Raw genomic sequence first — 24,432 nt, forward strand, 5'->3', positions numbered from 1 at the left:
AAATAAGGAAATAAACAGAGGGATTTGAGAAGGGAAGAGAGAAGACGACAGTGACAGAGACAGCAACTACCCAAACGGAGGTACTAATACACAACTGGGGGAAGAAAGATTAGCAACAAGAAGAAGAAGGGAAAAGAAGGGAGAGAGGAGGAAGGGAAGCTAGACTAGAGGAAGATCAATAGAGAAACTGAGAATAAGACCTCAGACCAACCAGAAAAAACACATAACAACCAAAACAGACAACAAGGAAGAAGAATAAAGACAACTCCACTTAATAAAAGGAGATGTCTGCACACAAAAACTAGAAAGAGACAAAGAGAAAGATAAAAAAGCGACAAACAAGAAAGATCCTCCAACAGAAGAGCCGAACATCAAAGATGTACTGGCGGAAATAACAAAACTACACCAAGTGGTACAGAATATGCAAACTAATCAAGACACTCAGAATGCAGCGCTGAAGGAAGAATTAAAAGAAATGAAGAAAGAGTTACACTCAGCCTTTAAGAGAGAAATGAACAAAACGAGAGAAGACATATCTAGATTGAAACAAGAAAATACAGACCTTAAAAAGGAGAATGAGAGCATCAAAGAGTAACAAGTAGACCTGAGAAAGAAAGTAAAAACTATGGAGGAGACAATCATATCTCTCAAACTCCATCAGGAAATGCAAGAAAGTAGAGAAAAAGAATACCAACTCAGAATTCGCAACATACAAGAAGATGAAAATGAAAACATCAGAGAGATAATTGTGGAAATAATCTCAACAACACGCAAGAATACCATAGATGTAACAGAGAAGGATATTGATAGAGTCATCAGGATTAATTCCAATTATGCGAAAAAGAATAAGGTTCCACGCGACGTATTGGTCTTCTTTACAAGAAAAGCTACTCGAGACGAGGTCCTCAGGGAAAATACCAAAGCTCCTGTAATGTACAAGGGAAACAGAATTGTGATCCTCAAGGAAATACCCATAACAATACTGGAAAGAAGAAGAAAATACCACTTCTTAACAGACGAACTAAAAAGAAGGAATGTCCGATTCAGATGGGAGAAAACAGAGGGATTGATGGTCACATGGAACAACACAAAACACTGGCTAACAACGGAGGAGAAGGCCAAAACCTTCTGGGAGGAAAAACTACAAAAAGGAAGCACAAGACGACCCAGTGAAAGGAGAGGGAGAAGAGCCAAAATCAGAGGGAGGAATCGGCAATAATGAGAGCAGTGAGGAGATCTTCCCAACTAGAACAGACCAGATTAAAAAGAAAAGAAAAAGACCGAGGAAAAAATCCCCAAAAATTCTTATACCCACCACAGATCCGGAGAAGAGCAACCTCAAGACAACAAATAAGGTAATAAAAATTAGCTTTAATGGAACAAAGAATTAAAATAATATCTCAGAATGTAAATGGAATGAACTCCCCGAGTAAAAGAAAAAGAGTTTGGCACCAGTTAATAAAAGAAAAATGTGAGATAATTTGTTTACAGGAGACACACATTACACTAAAGCATGTTACAGACCTAGAGCAAAAGTGTTTAGGAAATTTATTCCAAGCATCCAGCTCAGAAAAGAAAAGAGGTCTGGCTACGTATGTAAAGGATAATCTGACCTCCAAACGAGCCTTTAAAGATGGGGAAGGGACAATATTAGGGGTATTGGTGGAAATGAAGGGACGAAACATCTTAATTTGTAACATATATGCCTCAAACGGAGGGAAAACCAAATTTTGTCAAAAATTACGTAACCTCATATTGGAAACAGAACACGAAGAGCTGATGATACTAGGAGACTTTAACGGGGTATTAGATAAATGTAAGGATAAATCCAAAAAAAGTGGGCAAAGATCCCCCCGCTCATCAGGAATACTCCCGAAAGCATGTCTCCAAATGTTAGAGGAACTCGAAACAATAGACACATGGAGAGCACAGCATAAGAATGATATTGACTATACTTTCTTCTCAAATCGTCACCAAACATGGTCTCGCATAGACATGGTGTGGTGCTCCAAATCACTATCAATTAGGGTGAAAAAATCGAAGATACTACCAATTCTTACTTCCGATCACGCACCTATGCTAGTAGTAATACAAGAACCCACGACAGCAGGGACAACATATACATGGAAACTAAAGGACCAGCTAGTCAAAGGGGAAAAAAATCTAAAAAGATACAAAGAACTAATAGAGGAATTTTTCTCCCTTATCACTGGAAAAGACACCCCCATGGAGACAATTTGGGATGCCTCGAAAGCATATGTAAGAGGCTTTTTCATAGAACATGCTGCTAGAATAAATAAAATGAAAAGAGAAGAACAAGAAAAATTAAAAAAGGAATTAGAGTTAAAGAAAAAAATAGCAAAACTGAATCCCTCCAATAAAAAATTACAATACCAAACAGCTGTTCTGAGGAAACAGCTAACAACCCTACAATTGGAGGAAATGGAAAAAAACCTAAGATATGTTCGACAGGATTACTTTGAAAATGCAAACAAAGTAAGCAGATGGTTGGCTAGGAAACTAGCAATAAAAAGGCATTCCCGTATCATTACACACATTGAAGAAGAGGGTAAGATTCTTAATCAGACATCGGAAATAATAGAACAATTCACGAAATATTACAGAAATCTATATGCCGAGGATAAAATCCCAAAAGAAAAGATCATGCAATTTTTAGGTAAACAAAAGATAATAAAGATAACAGAAACCCAAAGAGAAAAAATAAACAGAAAGATATCTAAGGAGGAGATCACAAAAATAATAAAAAACTTACCTCATAGTAAAGCGCCCGGACCGGACGGCTTTACGTCCATTTACTACAAAACTTTTACAGACCAACTGATAAACCCACTCCAAAAAATAATGAATAAGGTGATGGAGGAAGGAAAAATCCCGGATACCTGGAGACATGCCAATGTGACCTTGATCCCGAAAGACAATGCAGACAAAACACGGACTAAAAATTATAGACCGATATCCCTTTTGAATTTAGATTATAAAATTTTCACCAACATACTAGGAAATAGATTAAAAGAAATTCTAAGTGATAGAATAGAAGAAGAGCAGAAGGGTTTCCTTCCAAGGCGCCAATTAAAAGACAACATTTGAGTAATAATAGATGCGATAAAGTATTATGGGAAGAAAATACAAAAGGAGGTGGCATTTCTCTTCCTCGATGCCGAGAAGGCGTTTGATAACGTCAATTGGTTCCTATTTAAAGAAACTCTGAAAGAAATGGATATGGGATATAATTTTGTAAGAGCAATTGACGCGCTATACTCGACACAATATGCAAACTTAATAATAAATGATCAAACATCAAAAACGATTAGAATTGAAAAAGGCACTAGACAGGGGTGCCCCCTATCTCCCCTAATATTCATCCTTACCCTGGAACTACTCTTGTGTAATATAAGAAGAAATGAAGAACTGAAACGACTAAGAATAGGAAAACACTCCTTTAAGATCCGAGCATATGCAGACGATATTGTCTGCATTATAGAAGACCCCGTGAACACCATAGAAAAATGGTGGCAAAAAATAGAGCTATAGGGCGTGGTGGCAGGCTTCAAAATAAATAAAACTAAAACCCAAATGCTTACCAAAAATATACTGAAACAGAAGGAGGAGGAATTACAAAAGAGAACATCAATTAAAATAGTGAAGAAAGGGATCACAATAACAACAAAAAAACATAAAATTATTTTAAAACAACTATGAGTATAAAGTACCTTGCGGACCGCATCTCGGCCTATGAGCCCACGGGGACCTTGAGATCATCTGGGGAGGCCCTTCTCTCGATCCTGCCTGCCTCACAGGCGCGTCTGGCGGGGACGAGAGAGAGGGCCTTCTCGGTGGTGGCCCCCCGGCTGTGGAACTCCCTCCCTGCTGACATCAGACAGGCGCCCTCCCTTATGGCCTTTCGCAAGGGCCTGAAGACATGGCTTTTCGAGATGGCATTCAACTGAGTGCTATGTTACTGGAAATGACAACCGGAATGGATTACGACTACGAGATTGGTTATGATTCCACGATAAGACGGAGCGGATTATTTTAGTGTAATTAGATGTTGTGTATTAGTGATATGTTAGTTTTGTTGTCTTAGTTTCATTGTAAATTGTCTTTTATGTGCTGTACATCGCCACGAGTCGCCCTAGGGCTGAGAGCGGCGGTTAATAAATGCAATAAATAAATAAATAAATAAATGGTCCCAGATTAGAGAAAAATTGAAGAGACGGGAGACATTAAACCTCTCCCTGATGGGAAGAGTCGCGGCGATTCAAATGAACATCTTGCCAGACATACTCTATCTCTTCCAGACATTGCCAATTATAAAAACAAAATCAACCTTTAAAATCTGGCACAAAGACATTACAAATTTCATTTGGAAAGGAGGCAGGCATAGAATTAGTTTTGTTAATACGTGTGACAGCAAAAAAAAGAGGAGGCCTTGCTCTACCAAATCTGCAGTTATACCATGACGCAGCAGCCATATGCTGGGTAAAGGACTGGATAAGCCTCAAGGAAAGGAAATTGTTAGCCCTGGAAAGTTTTGACTTAATGCAGGGCTGGCACAACTACTTGTGGAGGGGGAAGGTAAAGGGAGAAAGTAACTTTAAAAACCACTTTGTGTGAGACCCTCTCTTACAAACATGGGAGAGATACAAAACGAAAATTTACCAGAAAACACCGCTCTGGTTTTCTCCCAATGAAGCCAGCCAAATAAGGGGGGCATCGAGAGAGATCTGGCTACCGTACAAAGACATATTAAAAAGTTCACTCCAAGGACCCTTACCAAAAACCCAAGAAGAACTAAAAACATACGACTCTACACTTTCTTGGTTCCAATACCATCAAATTAAGGAAAGCTATAATCTGGATAAAATGATAGGTTTTGAAAAAGAAGACACGATTTGTGAGAAAATTATAAAGATAGACAGAAAACACATAAAGAAAGTATATCAACTACTAACATGGGAAACAGAAAAAGAGCAAGTAAAAAACAACATGGTTAGATGGGCTAAAGACATAGGCCGCCCGATTAGATTAGATGAATGGGAGGAAATCTGGTCAAAAAAATTAAAACTCACATATGCAAATGAAATTAAAGAAAACTGGTATAAGCTTTTCTACAGGTGGTAGCTGACACCAACACAAATAGCCAAATTTAACAAAGGAAAAACAGAGGGGAAATGCTGGAAGTGCCAGAGAGCCAGTGGAAATTTTATGCATATGTGGGGGAGCTGCAAGAAGGTTAAAAACTTCTGGCGCCAGATCCTTAAAGAAGTAGAAAAAATCCTCCATTTAAAATTCAAACTAAAGCCAGAATATTTCTTCTTGGGTATTCTAGACTTTAAGCTGGAGTGTAATGAAAACAAGATCTTTTTCTACCTCTCAACAGCTGCCAGAATTAAATTAGCCCAACTTTGGAAAACCAGCAAAGTACCAACTTTACAACAATGGATTCTGAAAGTGTATGACATGATAAACATGGATTTACTGACACAAAAGCTTTACAGTAATACTGATAAGAGAAAAAATACTGACTGGGACAAGTTCCTGAACTATCTTAAGAAGACAAAGAAACAATAAAAAGAAGGACCAATACCGTCTATAAAACAAGAAAGCTTGAATTAAGCTCAAGCAGAGGTGGAAAGAAAGGAATACTTATCTCATCTTCGCAGACCAACATGGAAGTGTCTACGCCCCTCCTGGCCCCTACACAGCCCCACATCCTCCTTCCCTTTCGGAAAGAATGCTGTGACTGGATGAGTGAATGAATGTATCCCAAGTCCCCCTCCCCTTTCCACGTGTAGTTGGAATATCTTGCCTTTCCCCCCTTCCCCTCACATCTTCCCTGTTTCCCCCCCCCCCCACACCCCCGACTTTTATATGTATATTTAAAGCTTAATAAAAATATTTATATAAAAAAAAGCCAAATAGTCAAGGAGAAAGCTCGCAAGGAGAAAGAGAGAGGTTCTCAAGCTGCTGCCAAATAGCGTGGAAAAGAGAACTGTCAGCTAGCCCCGCCTATGGGCTACTTATACTCGAGAGAGATGGGCGGGCCTAGCTGGGGTCTAAAATGTTACTTTATCTTCTAGAAGGTCCGAAAGCTGTATTGCGCAAGCACACAGATACCAAATGTACGATTCACAGTGACTACGACAGGAAACCACCCTTTCAGAAATACAGAAGCATGGGACAGAAGTGAAATAGCACTCAGATTGAAGAGCTCGTTTTAAAAAAACAAAAACCAGGGACAGAAACAACATACTATACTATTAGGATTAAGCTTAAATAAACCCAAGGCATTATTTTGAACAAAACATTATGTTGAGCGAAGGCCTTATATGGATCTCACAACTATAAAATAGAGCCTCGTCCATGCAAAAAACTGGTCGGATAAACATGTTTTGGCATTGGAAGCTGGAAGTTGCCTTGCTAAATGCACATTCAGAGCCGCCACTGTCAACTTATCAAAACTTCAAACATTGTTCTATTATGAAAGGATATTCACACATTTGAGGATGCCTCACTGAACACAGAACACATTCTCTGTGAGAACAAGGGAGCCCAAGCACACAAAGTGCTCTATCAGGGCAATAAGAAGTGCTGGGCCATTATTTCGATTTTGGCCTGAAACAAGACAGAAATCATGGCACAATTCTTTGGGGGGGGGGGGGGGGGGGGGGACGGACAATTGTGTCCATAATGGATTTAAAAGCTGCATTTGATTCAGTCTCCAGACCCAAACTATGGGCCAAATTAGATAAGTACCTAACTGATAAAAGACTGCTCCTTCTCATTAAAAAACTTTATAGAGATACTACTTTATAGGTTAGATGCAGCCCAAATTTCAGGGCCAATTCAAGTGACCAGAGGGGTAAGGCAGGGCTGCATCTTAGCTCCTACTCTGTTTAACGTATTCCTAAATGATCTTGAGGAAGTCATGATGGACCCACAAGGTCAATTACCCAGATTGGGCAAAAGGAAAGTCCCCCTCTTGCTGTATGCAGATGATACAGCCATTCTCTCCAGGTCTAGACCAGGGCTCATACACCAATTTAGGAACTTCAAACAATTTGAGAAAAGCTAAGTATTACAATAAAAGTGAACTATACTAATACAATCCATGGAGAAATGCATGATTCTTGGTTATGCCATTTCGAGAAATCTACCCATGATCTTGTTATGGAAGCTAAGCCACTTACAGCTTACTTCAGTGCTGCATGGGGGACTTGGCCATTTCAGAAAGAACACAACTTTTAAAGTACTTTGTGTTCTAAAAGAGGCTTCTGCATTATGCAACGAAACGACTGCTCCAAAGAAAAGGATGTATTGAGGAAAATTTCAAAAAAATAAATAAATAGATAGCTTCCAGAAACCAAAGAGATAAGAACAGCTGCCTATGTTTCTTGTTCTCTTGACATAAATATTATGTTGAAATCACACAACTCCTGTGGGTCGTGATTCCAAAGTTTTACCTCCAAACAAAGACATGAAAGGAAGAATGAGAGACAAATTGAAAACAACGTGCTGAGAATGTGCGCTCTTTTGCTATAAAATACAATTGTCCAAACCTTGTAATGTAGTGATTTGATACATCTGATGGTTTTTATTTCTGCACAATATTCTCTTCTGAGCTAACAATGTGTCGCAACCTATAACCCATTTTTCAATTTTGGGGGATTTGGCATTTCCTGGAAGCAAATTCTAGAATTACATTCTCTCCCCACTTTATTGCATTTGTAGGCCATATTCATGCTAACCATTCCTTTTCAACTATTAGAGAACAGCATCTTCTGATAGATTTTATTCTCAAGAGGATGTTTAAATAAAATGAAGTGAGCGCTAAAAGATGAAAGAGGACAATATTCACAAATTTAAAACTGGGAGTATAGTGAGAGTCTCTTTCAACAAAGTTTCTAGCCCTTAAAGGGAATGGAACCTGCAAGGCAACTCATGAAGCGAGGACTGCTTTCTTGAAAAGCATAAACATAAAGTGTGCCAATACATTCAAAGGGATCCTAACTGAGATGAGAGGTATGGGTGCAAGGCCCTCAGATCTTGAGCCTGCTTTTTATGTTGGAAAAAAATCCCATTGAGCTTCCCATGTTATGTTGGAATGTCAGTGAATGTGATGCAAGCAAAAACAAATTCTGGCAAAAGCAGAGAAGAATGAATTGGGAATATCTATTTGACTGAGTTGTCAGCCATGGCAACTGAGAGACAGGGAACCCAGTTTATTACAACTGCATTTTTTTAAAGAAACAAAAATCTAGAGAATACCACTACACTCCCTTTCCAGTTTAAAATGTAGGTTATCATCATGAGGATTTTGGTTTACAGTATAACAATGTAGCTTGTGGGGTATCGTGCCCAGATTGTTCCACCTCATATATTTACAGTGTCCAATAAACTTGGTTGTCACCAGCCTTGCATGTCGTTTCCCACACTCCCACTCGTGCTGTTCCTAGCATATTGCACTTCCCAGGAACTATGGACTGTTGAAGACAATGCCTGATCTTCTCACGAGGCATAATACGCAAGTCAGAACAACAAAAAAGTCTCACTGCATAGCTGTAATGTCACTCCTCTCCACGTTGTGGGACAGTTCAAAGGTTTCTACCAGCCAGCTGGTTATATATAGATACATGCTCACTGAGAGAGGTCACTGACTGGAGGGCCACTGCTGCTGCCTCCCTCAAAGAGGACCTCCCGGCGGACAGGCTCCGGTATGGACAGCTCCTCGGTCAGGTCATTGAAACGGGATATGTAATCAATGCTGTTCTCGTTCATCATGCAAGCCAGCTGGGAATCCACCTGCAAAACACGGGAGGAAAGCATGGGTTCATTCTAAGTCTCCACTTAAGACTATCCATTGTTGATCGATGGGTTTGATGCACTGGAGAGGTTGAGTTGAAACCATAGTTGGATGAAAAGCATTTAAACTAGGCATGTGCTGTAAGAAAATGGGCACATTATGAAATACCCATATTTCCTTGAGCCTAATGCACCACTGAGTCTAATGCACACCCCAATTTTCAAAACCCTGGAATGAAAAAAAAATGCTGCTGAATGTAATCTGCAACAGCAAGACATGCTTCTTTGTAATTTGGCCAAAATTATTATTTGCTGCCTGCTTAGAACTCTCTCTTTAAAAACTAAAGTGTCAGAATACCAAAACTTCCAGCAATTGAAAAGTAAGCCTTAGGGTGCATCTATGCTGTAGAATGAATCCACTTTACCTGCCATGGCTCAGTGCTTTGGAGTCATGGGGGCTGCAGTTTTACAAGGTCTTGGGCATTCTCTGCCAAAGAGTGCTGATGCTGTACCAAACTACAAATTCCATCACTGCATAGCATTGAGCCCTGGCCAGTAAATGAGAGGTGAGGAGCTCAAAGAGGAGCTCCAGAAGCAGCTTCCCCTTTGGCTTCGGCTCAGCACTAAGATTACTTTATGATGCAAATCTAATGAGCACCCTAATTTTGGGAAGGTCATTTAGCCAAAAAAGGTGAGCATTACATTCGAGTAAATAGGGTACTTCACAAGAAAAATGAAGTCCTAAATACTGTCCTGAACAGAAGCCCAGCTCTATTAAAATGATAACAAGTTGAATAACTTATTCTAGCAATAAAAATAAGAGTTAAATAAATGTTGGGGGAGCAAGAGATAAACATAAAGAAAACCCAGACAAGACAGAGGTACTTCAGGTCAGTTGGAAGGCAGATCAGGGTGTGGGATTACAGCCTGTGTTGGATGAGGTCACGCCCCCCCCTGAAGACACAGGTTTGCAGTCTGGGGGTTATCCTGGACTCATCACTGATCCTGGAACCCCAGGTGTCAGAGGTCGCTAGGAGCTCCTTCGAACAATTTAAACTAATACACCAGCTGTGCCTGTAACGAGATACCAGACTTGGCCACTGTAGTCCATGCCTTAGTCACATCCTATTTGGACTACTGCAAGGCTCTCTACACGGGGGTGCCTTTGAAGACAGTTCAGAAGCTACAATTGGTTCAGAGATCGGCAGCCAGGTTACTAACAGGAGCACCATACCGGGAGTGGACAATTCCTACATTATGGCAGCTCCATTTTTTGCTGATCTGCTTCCAGGCTAAATACAAAGTGCTGGTTATTACTTATAAAGCCCTAAACGGCTTGGGCCCAGAGTACTTGAAAGACCGCATCTCTGTATATAAACCAACACGAGCACTGCAGTCAGTGGAGGGGGCCTTGCTTTGGTCCTAACCTGTCTCAAGTGCAGTTGGTGGGAACGAGAGAGAGGGCCTCCTCTGTGATCCCCCCCCCCCCGCCCCCGGAACTCCCTCCCTAAAGAGTTAAAAATAGCCTCCCCCCTTCTCTCTTTCAAAAAGCTATTAAAAACATATTTATGTAATTTAGCTTATGGAGAGGAGGAGGATGAAGTACATCTATTTGCCTAGCTGCTAGCATCCACCCTGTTAACCTGTTGTTTACCATCCCCCCCCCAACAATTTTTGCCTATTTTTAGATATTTTTAAAGATATTTTAAGGATTTAATATCATGTGGACTCATTTTACGTCTTGGTCATTTATACTGGTTTATCATTTACTGAGTTGTTTTTTAATTGTCTACTAATTTGTTTATGTATCACTGTCGGAACTGAATGTTTGCCATTGTATATTTTGAGTCCCTTCGGGGAGATAGGGTGGGCTATAAATAAAGTTTTATTTATTTATTTATTTATTCAAAGAGAGCCAGCATGGTGTAGCGCTTTTAGCATTGGACTAGAACAGGCCCACACAACCTGTAGACCTCCAGGTGTTTGGGACTCCAACTCCCAGAAGTCTCTATTGCCGGGCTGTCAAATAGCCAGGAATACTGGAAGCTGAAGCTCAAAACACCTGGAAGACCACCTGTTGTGCAGGCCTGGCCTAAACAAAACAGTGCAACATGGGCCTTTGCATCAGCATTTGTGAACTATAGCCTTCAAGGGCTAAGCTGCAGGCAGTGCATACTTTCACCAATTGTGCTGAAACATTGCTACTGCATGCTGCTTTGTGTCTTTTTTGGAGGGAGAAAACGCGGGATGTAAATCATCATCACCATAATCTAATAGGAGATTAGACCTTCTCACTTCCCCACTAAAGGCTGCATTGTGCATGGACTGAGCATGGTTTTACCTCAGCTACATCTGCGAGGGAGCGAGACGCAAAGGAGTCCCGCGAGTTTCCATCCAGCAGATTGGGTCCCAATAGAGTGGCGCTACTGGTGTTACCATTAGAGGTCGGGAGTGTTTTTCTCCCCTTCTCTGGGGAAAGAAAGCTTGCTGCAAAACAAAAACAAAAAATAATATTTTCATGAATAGGTCTGTGTAAAGGAAAGAAGTTCACAGAGGCAACTTATCCAACTTTTGAAACATGATCAAGATGTGTTCCACTCAACTAGCAGGTCTAAAAATATGTTACACAACCTTTGATGTACTATGTCTTATAATTTTTGTTGTGGAGAAGCTACAAAATGTTCAGGCGAGGCCCATAATGATCACTAATGCTCAGGATTCAGGATGTGGATTTTGGGGTGAACAGAATGGACATTGATTAACAATTGTGTCTTTGATTTATATAGAGTCATTGATTTATATTGTGTAAGCAAACAGGAACCCTGGGACACATATATTCATCTGGGACACATATATTCTTCTCAACTGTTCTATTTCCGAAAATGTAACTATAGCAAGTTGACCTTCCTGGAAATTCCAGACTATGATTCAAAGGTTGTTCCCACATTTCTACACTGTTTACAATTTTTAAAGGTACTTTACAGGTTTTTATTGTATTTTAGTTCTGATTTTTTTACCACACTGTTACTATTTAAGTATTTTAATGGACTTTTTAAACTTGTCTAGTGTGGGATCGTTAGCCACCTTCAATCCTCACGGGTAGAAACCGATATATATATAAAGTTAATAACAATCACCACCACAACAACTATCTTGTTTTCAGTATCAGAAGTGGAGTTTTGGCGAATTCCAGTTATGTTTTCTTTGTCTGTGTGACCATCCAATGTTCCAGAGCAGAAACTAGGCTCCAGAGTCAAAGAAGACTTAAAACTGCTTCTTGATGTTAGGCTCCATGTGCTGCTAGTTTTACAATTGTGCATTAAAAGCCATTATTGAGGTGGCTGATTGAAACGAAACACGGCCCTGCAGGGTTCTTTGCAAGTCTAACCTAGAACAATGTATTGCTTGGACTCATCACTTTTATTAATTTCTCAGCCCTCTATATTGACAACAGATTGCATATAAATCCAGTGTCACACATGCGTATGAATACAGACTTTGACTATTACAACTTATGGCAGGCATGGCCAACTTGGGCCCTCCAGGCGTTTTGGACTCCAACTTCCACAATTCCGAGTTGTAGGACTTCAAATGCCTGGAGGGCCCAAGTTGGCCCTTGCTTGACTTATGGTATCTGAAATTAGCTGCGTCTTTTTGTTCTTGACACAGGCTTAGTCCGCACAAACCCCATTTCAAGAGAAAAGCAAGAAACCCAGTAGTAGTATCAATCAACTACCCCCAACCCAATGTCCTGGCATAATGCCACTCACAAAATAAGCTACTCAGGGAGGAATCAGTGGAATCGTTGGGATACCACTGTGGGTCATGGCTGGGGGAGGCGATCCAGTTCTGTTGAGGGCTGCAAGATGGGAACGGAAGACTTTTTGAGCTCTCACTGCCATTCAGCTTGGCCGGGGACAGAGAAACGTTTTCACCTACAAAAAGGAAATATTACAAAGAAGTTGAAACTGTAGGAGTAACAGCCAAGGCTTTCAACCTGAAGACTGTGTTCGTATTTGCTGAAAAAAGAGCCAACTTCCTGTCTTGATTCAGCCAGGATTTTTCACCTCTGTTTTAAGAGAACATCCCTTCACTAAAATTCATGCAGGCATATTGGCAATACTAAGCTGCCCCAATATTTGTGAGCTGTGACAATATTTGGTATTATGAACAATAAACTGCCCAGCTTAGTCTCTTACCATACTGACCAGAGCTGATAGCTATTTCAATGATAGAGTCACTGATCTGAGAAGCAGGCTCCCCTTGGGATAAAACGTCTTCAGGCGGTCCAGGAAGTGAGATATCCAGCAGTGCAGAGACATTGGGAGGAGAAAGGCAGGCACCAGACCCTTCTGAGGGAAGAGATGGAGCGGGGAGGCCATTGGAGGCAGAGATTTTGGGCAGCTCTGGTAGAGAAAGACCCGGAGTTCCCTATGGGAGCAAGGAGAATGATAATAATAATTACACTATGTAACACGATTTTTGTTCCTGGGTTCTAAATGTCATTTCCTAATTGGTTCTATCATAAAAACATAGAAAAAGGTTATTAAACTGCAAAAAACCTTTGTTCTGGTGGGACATCCTGCAGTACATTTTCTATAGCTTTTCAATGAATATCTCCCTCCCTAACCACCCTAACCATCGACCCCTGAGAGAGGAACATCAGAAGGCCCCAAAGGTCTGTTGGGGCACTAAGGGCACAAGGAGAAGGAATAAGGGAGGAGGAGGAAGACAACAAGCGCCGCCATTGAAACGCGGCTGGCTCCCCTCCTTCCTCAACGAGGAGTAAGACTCTAACCTCAAACTCTAACAACAGTCCGGTGAGTGACTATGGGTGCTCCGACTGCCTTCTCGGGCAGTGTAAGGGAAGCGCTTGGCCCGGCCGGGGCAATTGCCGCCGCGGTCGCCGCGGACGCCGCCGCCATTGCGACCGAAGCTGCTCCTCCCGAAACGGGAACGGGGGAAAGGACAGGCCAGCGAGCTCGGGACGCTGCTGCGGCCGCCATCGCTATCTTCGCGGTCGCTGGAATCGCTGGAGTCGGCTGGAGTCGCCCCCCCCTCTTTAGAGCGTTGGGAGGGTGTGAGTTGCGGCTCGCCGATCTGAGTTGCCGCCGTCGCATTGCCGCTGGACTTGCTCCCCCCCCCTCGACCATTGGGAAGGACGAGCCGCGGCTTGCCTGGCTTGCGTTACTGCCGAGGCTGCTATTGCGGCAGCCGCTGGTATCGCGGCCATCATCGCTGCAATCTCCCCCTGCCTATCGGGGGGCTGTCCCCACACCTCGGCGTCCCTGTACACCCCGGCGTCCCGCTTTTGGCTTGGGGGGTGGCTTGACCAGATTCCCTTGTCTGCGGCGCTGTGACTCCTCCACGCCTCTGGGTGGCGTTGTCTCTGTGCTCCACCTTGGTTGGACACCTCGGCGCGTCCTGGATGACGACATCTCCGCGCCATTAAGGGGCCGCCGCCCTACTCCATCTCGCGGAATTCCAGGAGTGGCCTGGTTGGACTCCCCCCATCGAAATTAGACTGAACCTAACCAACAGAGCAGACATCTGGAGTGCAGCAGTTCCCCCTGTGACCTCCATTCTGGTCATTATTAAAGGATACCACCACCTTGAGGCGGGAAGTTCATTGCTTGGTTGGCTGGAGTCATAGCTGCTGTTACAGAGTTACCATCAGCCGCCTTCTTTGAGATACCATCTTTTGTTGTCATCCTTCATCTATCGCCTCCATTCCGGAAGAAACGTTACCAACTCAACATCACATTATCAACTAGCATCAGATTCGAGTAGCCATTAGAGCCCTTATCCACCATTCCTTGTAAAGTTCTATCGTCTTATGGATTCTCATAAGATCTTTACCCTTGACTCTGCCCTATGTTGATGCATTGGGGGGAAGGGGGGTTAAATGGGAATCAGTTTTAACCATAATCGAGGATTGACTATATAAATACATCTTGTTGCACTGTTGATACATTATTATTATTATTACGACCATCCTGACCAACGCTGTCAATTTCTCCGTCTGCCAGCACTTTAAGCTACTAGGCATAATCTGCACTTTAGTTCTTGGATACCTCAATGCTAAGTGCACTTTAACCCTTGCACTTTAATGCCATTAAGCCTCCATTACAGCACTTTAACTGTTACCAACGGGTTAGATTAAAGCACTTTATTGCATCTTGCACTTTAACACCTGCTGATACTTGAAGCTAGTGATTTGTGTCAACGTTGCCCCAGCACTGTTATCCATGTCGGCTCTCATCCTTTGGTATTTGTTAACAACATTGTTGATAAACTGGGAAGGGAATAGAGATGGAGTGAGGGGCTAGATCCTAGAAATAGCATTGCAAGGTTAGGAAAGGACTGGAAGGAGGTTGTATGGCACAAAGAGAAGTCATTAAAACAAATAACTTGGAAAGAACTATGGGATGAAGCCACAAAATTGAAGTGCAATATGGACGAGGAGAGGTATTCCAATGGACGAGGGGTCCCCATAGAAACCATAACGGGGAGGCGGAGATGCGGGAAAGGGAGACCGCCAATTCGGCCTAGAGATAACGGAAAATTCAAAATAACTCAAATTCGGCCTAGGGATAGAAAAAGAAATTTAAGAACTTGTAATCGGTCTCCTGACATGGTAAGTGGGTGTATCAAGGATGGTGGTCCCTCTGGGTTGAAGATGGTGCTGCTGAACGCCAGATCTGTCAACGGAAAAACATCTTTCATCCAAGATATAATTCTGGAGGAGCGGGCAGATCTGGCGTGCATTACGGAGACCTGGTTGGACGAAGCCGGAGGAGTAAATTTGACCCAGCTTTGTCCACCAGGCTTCTCCGTACAGTACCAATCGAGACCTGGAGGGCGGGGAGGCGGAGTTGCGGTTGTCTATAAGAATTCTATCCCTCTGACCAGAGGCCCCATCCCGCAGTCAACTAATTTTGAATGTGTCTACCTGAAGGTGGGTGACCGGGACAGAATAGGGATTCTGTTAGTGTACCGCCCACCTCGCTGCACTACGGTCTCCCTACCTGAGCTAGCAGGGGTGGTCTCGAGCCTGGCATTGGAGTCCCAACGGCTTCTTGTGCTGGGGGACTTCAATGTACACGCCGAGACTACCCTAGTAGGAGCGGCTCAGGACTTCATGTCTTCCATGGCAACCATGGGGCTGTCCCAACAGATATCTGGCCCCACTCACAGTGCTGGACACACATTGGACTTGGTTTTCTGTCAGGGATGGGAGCAGAGTGGCGGTGTTGAGGAGTTATCCATCTCTCCGTTGCCATGGACCGACCACTATCTGGTCAGCTTTAGACTTACTGCACCTCCTAACCTCTGCAGAGGTGGGGGACCCATTAAGTTGGTCCGCCCCAGGAGGCTTATGGATCCGAATGGATTCCTGACGGCTCTAGGGGATTTTCCCGCTTCCTCGGTTGGTGATCCTGTTGATGCCCTGGTGTCTCTCTGGAATAGGGAGATGACTAGGGCAATAGACATGATTGCTCTGGAATGTCCCCTCTCAAGTAGCCGAGCTAAACCAGCCCCTTGGTTCACCGAGGAGCTGGCAGCAATGAAGCGAAGGAAGAGGAGACTAGAGCGTGTGTGGCATTCGGACCTGAGCGAGTCAAATCGAACACGGTATGTTGCTCTTCTCAGGGCATATGCCGTGGCAATAAAGGCGGCAAAGAAATCTTTCTTTGCGGCCAATATTGCGTCCGCAAAGAACCGTCCGGCTGAGCTGTTCCGAGTTGTCAGAGGTCTATTAAATCCCACCATGTCGGATGGGAACCCTGACAACTCGACGGCCCGCTGCGAAGCATTTGCTCGGTTCTTTGCGGACAAAGTCGCTTTGATCCGTTCTGACCTGGACACCATGTTAACGGCAGTCTCAGAGGATGTAACATGAGCATCTGCTTATCCGATTTCGTTGGATTCATTTCAATTGGTGAAACCTGAGGATGTGGACAAGATGCTTGGAGGAATGAGAGCTACCACATGCATCCTAGACCCCTGCCCATCCTGGCTTCTAAAGGAGGCCAGAGGGGGATTGGCCGAGTGGGTGGAGGTGGTGGTTAATGCCTCCCTCCGGGAAGGCAAAATTCCAGCCAGCTTAAAACAAGCTGTGATAAAACCGCTGTTGAAGAAACCATCACTGGATTCCACTCAATTCGTCAACTTTCGGCCTGTTTCCAATCTTCCCTTTTTGGGCAAAGTCCTGGAACGTGTGGTGGCCTCACAACTCCAGGCATTCTTGGTAGACACTGATTATCTAGATCCGGAACAGTCTGGTTTCAGGCCGGGACATGGTACCGAGACAGCCTTGGTCGCCTTAGTGGATGATCTGCGCAGGGAGCTAGACAGGGGGAGTGTGTCCCTGTTAGTTCTGCTGGACCTCTCAGCGGCCTTCGATACCGTCGACCACGGTATCCTGAGACGCCTCGCGGGAATGGGCCTTGGTGGCACTGCTCTGCAGTGGCTCAGGTCCTTCCTAGAGGATCGTACTCAGAAGGTGTTGCTGGGGGACAACTGCTCTACCTCACAACCATTGACTTGTGGGGTTCCGCAGGGCTCAATATTGTCCCCCATGTTATTTAACATCTACATGAAGCCGTTGGGAGAGATCATCCGGAGTTTCGGGGTATGGTGTTATCTGTACGCAGATGACGTCCAACTCTGTCACTCTTTCCCACCTACTACTAAGGAGGCTGTTCAGGTCCTGAACCGTTGCTTGGCCGCTGTATCGGACTGGATGAGGGCGAACAAATTGAAATTGAATCCAGATAAGACAGAGGCACTCCTGGTCAGTCGGAAGGCCGAACAGGGTATAGGGTTACAGCCTGTGTTGGACGGGGTTACACTCCCCCTGAAGACACAGGTTCGCAGCTTGGGTGTGATCCTGGACTCCTCGCTAAGCTTGGAACCCCAGGTCTCGGCGGTGTCCAGGGGAGCATTTGCACAACTCAAACTTGTGCGCCAGCTGCGCCCGTACCTTGGGAAGTCGGACTTGGCCACGGTGGTCCACGCTCTGGTTACATCCCGGATTGATTACTGCAACGCGCTCTATGTGGGGTTGCCCTTGAAGACTGCCCGGAAGCTTCAGATGGTCCAGCGCTCGGCAGCCAGGTTGCTAACAGGAGCGGCACTCAGGGAGCACACCACTCCTCTGCTGAGCCAGCTCCACTGGCTGCCAATCCGCTACTGGGCTCAATTCAAGGTGCTGGCTTTGGCCTATAAAGCCCTAAACGGTTCTGGCCCCGCTTACCTCTCCGAACGCATTTCCACCTATGAACCGACTAGAACATTAAGATCATCTGGGGAGGCCCTGCTCTCGATCCCGCCTGCGTCACAGGTACGCTTGGCGGGGACGAGAGACAGGGCCTTCTCAGTGGTGGCCCCTCGGCTATGGAATGCCTTGCCAACAGACATCAGACAGGCACCTTCGTTGCTGACATTTCGGAGAATGGTCAAGACCTGGCTTTACGAACAAGCGTTTGGCTAAGCAATGCAACTAATTAAGGAAGACGGTAATTGAACATAGGAACGGCACAATGACTATGAGAATGGATCTGACTTTAACGGAGGCGTTATATATGTTATTTGTTGATTTGTCTTGTCTGATGTTAATTGTTGTGGAGCGACGTCGTCGTCCCTGTTGTTGTATTGCCGTGTTTTAATTGCACTGTAAACCGCATTGAGTCGCCTGTCAAGGGCTGAAAAATGCGGTATAAAAGTGAAGCAAATAAATAAATAATAAATAAATATCTCATAGAATCTCAACCAATTCAACATAGATTGTGGCATCCACAAAAGATTTATTGCAGCCTGGTGATTAACCCGCTATGCTAAAGCCTGGCCCTTGAACATCCTTTTCTTGTTTAACTTAATTCACCTCGTTAGTCATTTACTTTGACTCATTATCTATTCTCATAAGCTTAGGGCAATTATCAAGATTTTGTAAGGTGAGGCTTAACCCACGTCTCTCTTACTTTCCTTTTAGGCACTCTGAATAATGGTATAAACTTCACGGTGGAAATTAAAATAGAATGCAATATACTCTCAACCCAAACTGTCACTTGAGCCAATCAACCTATCCTTGCACTAAGCATGTGTCTTCTAACCCCAACTTGGATAAGTTCCTTTTAACAAGACCCTGATGATAGCAATGAGGAGGGAGAATTACATGAAGAGTGCTCTGAATCAACCATTCTGTGCTGTGCTGTGTGGGTTTAAGCTTTTCCCTAATTGTCGAATAAGAAGGGAATGCCTCTATCTAGAAAGTCAACCATTAGAATTAAGTAACCCTTACTTGGAAAGCCTATCCTTTACCTGAAAGCCATTGGTGATTGCCTCCTGCTCAGGTTGTGGGGCTAGGCCAAGGAATGGCACCTGACATTCACTACTTGAACCCTGGAAAAGCAGATCCGAGATAATAGAGTCAGATTATCAAAGGAAAGAGAGTGAAAGCTTCAAAAGAAAGTGCTGAAACATGTTTGCTTCACTGTTATCAAAGAGGAGAGCTATATATGTTGCCTCTGCTCCACCAACTGTGTAATTTTTTTAAAATCAGGCACTGTGTTAAAACACTGGATGAAATAATAATAATAATAATAATAATAATTCTTACTTGCCTCTCCTTGTGGCTTGAGGTGGGTTACAGCACAGTCAAAACCCAAAAACATTGCAAAAATACTATAAATACACATATTAAAAGGTGTTGTTGCTGTTGTTTATTCATTCAGTCTCTTCTGACTCTTCGTGACCTCATGGATCATCCCACGCCAGAGCTCCCTGTCGGCCATTGCTACCCCCAGCTCCTTCAAGGTCAAGCCAGCCACTTCAAGGATGACATCCATCCGTTTAGCTCTTTATCAGCCCCTCTTCTTTTTTCCATTTTCCTCAGCATCATTATCTTCTCCAAGCTTTCCTGTCTTCTCATTATCTGGCCAAAGTACTTCATCTAATATCCTACCCTCCAATGAGCAGTCAAGCATTATTTCCTGGAGTATGGACTGGTTGGATCTTCTCGCGGTCCAAGGCACTCTCAGAATTTTGCTCCAACACCTCAGTTCAAATGCATCTCTTCCTTCACTCAGCATTCCTTATGATCCAGCTCTCGCATCCATAGAATACTACGGGGAATACCATTGCTTTAACTATGTGGACCTCTTTGCCAGTGTGATAAAACAGTGAAGAGTGATGTCTTAACTCTTCACTGTTTTATCGAGATTGGTCATTTCTCTCTACCCAAGAAGGAAACGCATTCTGATTTTCTGGCTGCAGTTTGCATCTGCAGTAAGCTTTGAGCATAGAAATACAAAGTCTGTCACAGTCTCCACATTTTCTCCCTCTGTTTGCCATTAATCAATCAGTCTGGTTGCCAGAATCTTGGTTTTTTTAAATGTTTAACTGCAACCCAATTTTGCACTTTCTTCTTTCACTTTGCTTATTAGGTTCCTCGGCTCCTCCTCACTTTCAGCCATCAAAGTGGCATCATCTGCATATCTAAGGGTGTTAATGTTTCTTCCAGCAGTTTTAACTCTAGCCTTGGATCCATCAAGCCCATGATGTGTTCTGCATACAAGTTGGATGAGAGTATACAACCCTGCTGTACTCCTTTCCCAATCTTGAACCAGTCTGTTGTTCCATGGTCAGTTCTGACTGTTGCTACTTGGTCCTTGTACAGATTCCTCAGGAGAGAGACAAAGTGGCTTGGGATGCCCATACCACCAAGAACTTGCCACAATTTATTATGATCCACACAGTCAAAGGCTTTAGGATAGTTAATGAAACAGAAATAGGTGTTTTTCTGAAACTCCCTGCCTTCGTCTATTATCCAGTGGATGTTAGCAATTTGGGTAGTTTAGTATTAAAAATAGTTCTATAAGAGATACATATTAAAACATATTTCTGTAAAATGCATATTAATTACACAGGACTGATACCAAAACACAAGACACAGGTTTAACATTCAGCATGGTTATTTGCACATTTCAAATCCAAACTCAACCATTCCAATGTAACAATTATGGCCCAAACCATCCTCAATCATTATCTGGTTATAGCTATTAAGTTATTTTTCAAATAGAATTGAACCTTAAGACAACTGACCGCTGTGTTCGTGATAGGACTTCCATTTTGATGACGTGCCGTTGCTGAATCTTGTCCTGCGACCATTGCAGTCACTGAACTTGGAGACAGCAGAGAAACGCCTGGCAAGCCTTCAGCACCAAGGACAGGTAAAGGACTGCCAGGGATAATTCCAGCACTTTTGGCTGCTAAATCAATAGCACCTTTTAAAAGAGAATGGAAAAGTATAAGAGAAAGGTTTTCCTTTATCCATTCAGAAAGCCGAAGTGTAGGTCCTACTAAGCTATACCTAATTCTACAGAAAAGCTTATTATTCCTGTATAGCAAGATGTTAGCTTTCGACTACCTTGAATAATATCTAATTTGTGTGATGAAGAAGAAGAATCCATAAACACGGAAGGTCAATGGTATTTCTGTATTGCCTCCCAGCCCACTAGGGCTCCCAAGCTGACTAATAAAATTAAAAATAATTAAAGTAGTACAAAGATAAAACATCTTGAAAACACATTAAAATATTCTATACTCTTCAAAATAGTTTTAAAACAATACTATGTCATTTCAAAACATTTAAACAAAGCAATTTCAAACATTTTAGTTATATGCTAGAATTTTAAAAAAATGAGAGTCAATCTAGCTTCCTGGCATAGGAGATTCAACAGCTGCTTCTACATGTGTGTGTATGTACAATCTAATGTTTTATAATTTTTACTGTTAATTCTGTTTTCTTGTTTGCATTGTATTTGTTGTTTTATATTGATTGGTTGTGCTATTAACTGTTTATCCCACACTGTTTATTGCAATGTATTTTATTGTATTATTTATGTTGTGAGCCGCCCCGAGTGCCTTCTGGATGATGATGATGATGATGATGATGATGATTATTGAGTTTGTACTTCTTAAAAATTAAGATATATATGTGTGTGTGTGTGTGTGTGTGTCTACACATAGCTTAGTATCTATCTATCTATCAGTTAGGTTGGTTCAACGGGACAGTAAATCTCTAAAAACCCCCAACGAAACTTAACCAAAATTCCCATGCCCATAACACAACCCACAAGGTACAAACATATCTACTCAAAATGAAAAACAACACAACAACACACTCACAAAACGGCAAATCAACAAAACTCCAAAAAACCCAAACGAAACTTAACCAAAATTCCCATGCCCATAACACAACCCACAAGGTACAAACATATCTACTCAAAATGAAAAACAACACAACAACACACTCACAAAATGGCCAAACAACAAAACTCAAAAAAACCCCAACGAAACTTAACCAAAATTCCCATGCCCATAACACAACCCCCAAGGTACAAACATATCTACTCAAAATGAAAAACAACACAACAACACACTCACAAAACGGCAAAACAACAAAACTAAAAAAAACCCAACGAACTTAACCAAAATTCCCATGCCCATAACACAACCCACAAGGTACAAACATATCTACTCAAAATGAAAAACAACACAACAACACACTCACAAAACGGCAAAACAACTGAGCATGTGCATTGGCGCCCAGCTACAGAAGAGAAAGAAAAAGGGGGAAGGAAGGAAAGAGGTACAGAAGGAAGAAATGAGAGACAGAGGGAGGGAAAGAAAAAGGGGGAAGGAAGGAAGGAGAGAAGGAAAGAAAAAAGGGAATGAAGGAAGGAAAGAGGGAGTGAAGGAAGGGGGAAGATGTAGAGAAAGAGGGAGGGAAGGAAAGAAGGAAAGAGAGAAGGAAGAAAAGAGACCAGAAGAGAAAGAAAAAGGGGGAAGGAAGGAAAGAGAGAAGGAAGAGGAGAAGGAAAGATGGGAGAGAAGGAAGGAAGGAGGGAAAGGAGAGAAAGAGGGAAGGTTGGCCACAGCAAGGCGTGGCGGGTAAAGGTTGTTATTTCTATTATTATTATTATTATTATTATTATTATTATTATTATTATGCTATTATTATTCCTATTAGACCCTGGGGGAATGGGAGAGGTCCCAGGTCCCAGAGGCAATGCATTGCATTATTGTTATTGTTATGATGGTGGTGAAATAAAAGGAAATAAAAAGTGAAAGAAGGAAGCAAACAGGGAGGGAAGAAAGGCAAAGGAAGAAAGGGGGAGGGAATGAAGGAAAGAGAGAAGGATGAAACCAAGTAGTGAAAGAAGAAAGAAAGAAAGAGGTAGAGAAGGAAGAAAGGAGAGAAAGGGGGAGGAAAAGGGGGAAGGAATAGGTAGGTACCTCTCTTTCATAATAGTCCAGATATCTACCTCAACTTTGATAAGTTTTACTATAGGCCATAGCAACGCGTGGCAGGGCACAGCTAGTATATATATATACCCACACACAGGCATATATATATATACACATACATACATGCACACACTCATACACTGACCTAACCTTGTAATGTGTTAAGACCTCTACTGAGGATTTTAAATTTTACAGACTCATATGATGCCTTCTCATATGAGAAGTACAGGCAGCCCAAGTTACGAACAAGACAGCTTCTGTAGATTTGTTCATAAGTTGAATTTCTATGTAAGCTGGAACAAGGACTTTTTGAAGTATAAGTAAAGGTAAAGGTTTCATCTGACATTAAGTTTAGTCATGTCTGACTTGGAGGTGGTGCTCAACTTCATTTCTAAGCCAAAGAGCGGGGATTGTCTGTATACGCCTCCTGGGTCATGTGGCTGGCATGACTGTATGGAGCGCTGTTATCTTCCCACCAAAGTGGTACCTATTGATCTACTCACATTTGAATGTTTTCAAATTGCTAGGTTGGCAGAAGATGGGGCTCCCTGGATTCAAACCACCAATCTTTCGATCAGCAAGTTCAGCAACTCAGCAGTTTAACCCGTTGCACCACCAAGGAACTCTTTTTGAAGTATAACTCAAACCATATGCATGTATGTATGTGTGTATATGTATAATATAGAGAGAGGGAGGGAGAGGGAGAGAGAGAGGCAGGCTTTGGGTGGCATAGGGAAGTGTTAACAAGCCTGTGGTGTTTGTTTTGCTGTCAGGGCCCCTGTTTAGAAGATTTCACCTCACTTTCTGTCCCTGCAACCATTGGATTTTGTAAAAATGTGGCTTGTTGTAGAAATAATAATTAGGAATAAAGCTTCATTGGAGATCCCTTTTCCCCATGATAATAACTCTTTCAAGTGTGGATTTCCCTTCCTTCCGAGAGGCAGATTTTGTTCACTTCCTGTTGTCTCATCCCCATTCTTAACTATGAGTCATTTGTAAGTCAAGAGTTTGTAACTCAGGGACTGCTGTTTTAAATGCCATTATCCATTGTAAACAGTGAAAAGTATGAGAAAAAGAGTTTAAAAGTCCCTTCTTTCTTCTTCATTCATTGCTAATATAATATCCCACTAGGCAAGTTCTTTTGAAACCTACTGGACAGATGGTTGGAGGCTTGAGCTGGGAAAATCTTGGGAACAATGGGACGGGACACGGCAACCTTTGAAAGAGAAGACTGGATTGGCCGAAAAGATCCTCTACCTAAAGATGGAGAATTAAAACATCATCAGAAATGGTTCA

General features: G+C 42.7%; 1 protein-coding gene across 4 annotated transcripts in view; it reads right to left on the reverse strand.

Moving 5' to 3' along the window:
* Positions 1–7,587: 7,587 nt before the first annotated feature.
* LOC137095282 (protein cramped-like) overlaps positions 7,588–24,432 on the reverse strand; it is a 66,386-nt gene continuing 49,541 nt past the window's right edge. For 3 of the 4 annotated variants that reach the window (XM_067461734.1, XM_067461733.1, XM_067461732.1), the window contains exons 15-21: positions 24,289–24,393; positions 20,929–21,110; positions 19,147–19,227; positions 13,023–13,254; positions 12,594–12,758; positions 11,165–11,310; positions 7,588–8,823 (exon numbers count right to left, since the gene is read on the reverse strand). In XM_067461734.1, coding sequence (XP_067317835.1) covers positions 8,659–8,823; positions 11,165–11,310; positions 12,594–12,758; positions 13,023–13,254; positions 19,147–19,227; positions 20,929–21,110; positions 24,289–24,393 — 1,076 coding nt within the window. In that variant the 3' untranslated portion in view covers positions 7,588–8,658. The remainder of the gene's footprint in view (positions 8,824–11,164; positions 11,311–12,593; positions 12,759–13,022; positions 13,255–19,146; positions 19,228–20,928; positions 21,111–24,288; positions 24,394–24,432) is intronic. The other variant, XM_067461735.1, reaches the window with a different exon arrangement.

This window comes from Anolis sagrei, chromosome Y (assembly GCF_037176765.1).
Source record: "Anolis sagrei isolate rAnoSag1 chromosome Y, rAnoSag1.mat, whole genome shotgun sequence".
Lineage (NCBI taxonomy): Eukaryota > Metazoa > Chordata > Lepidosauria > Squamata > Dactyloidae > Anolis > Anolis sagrei.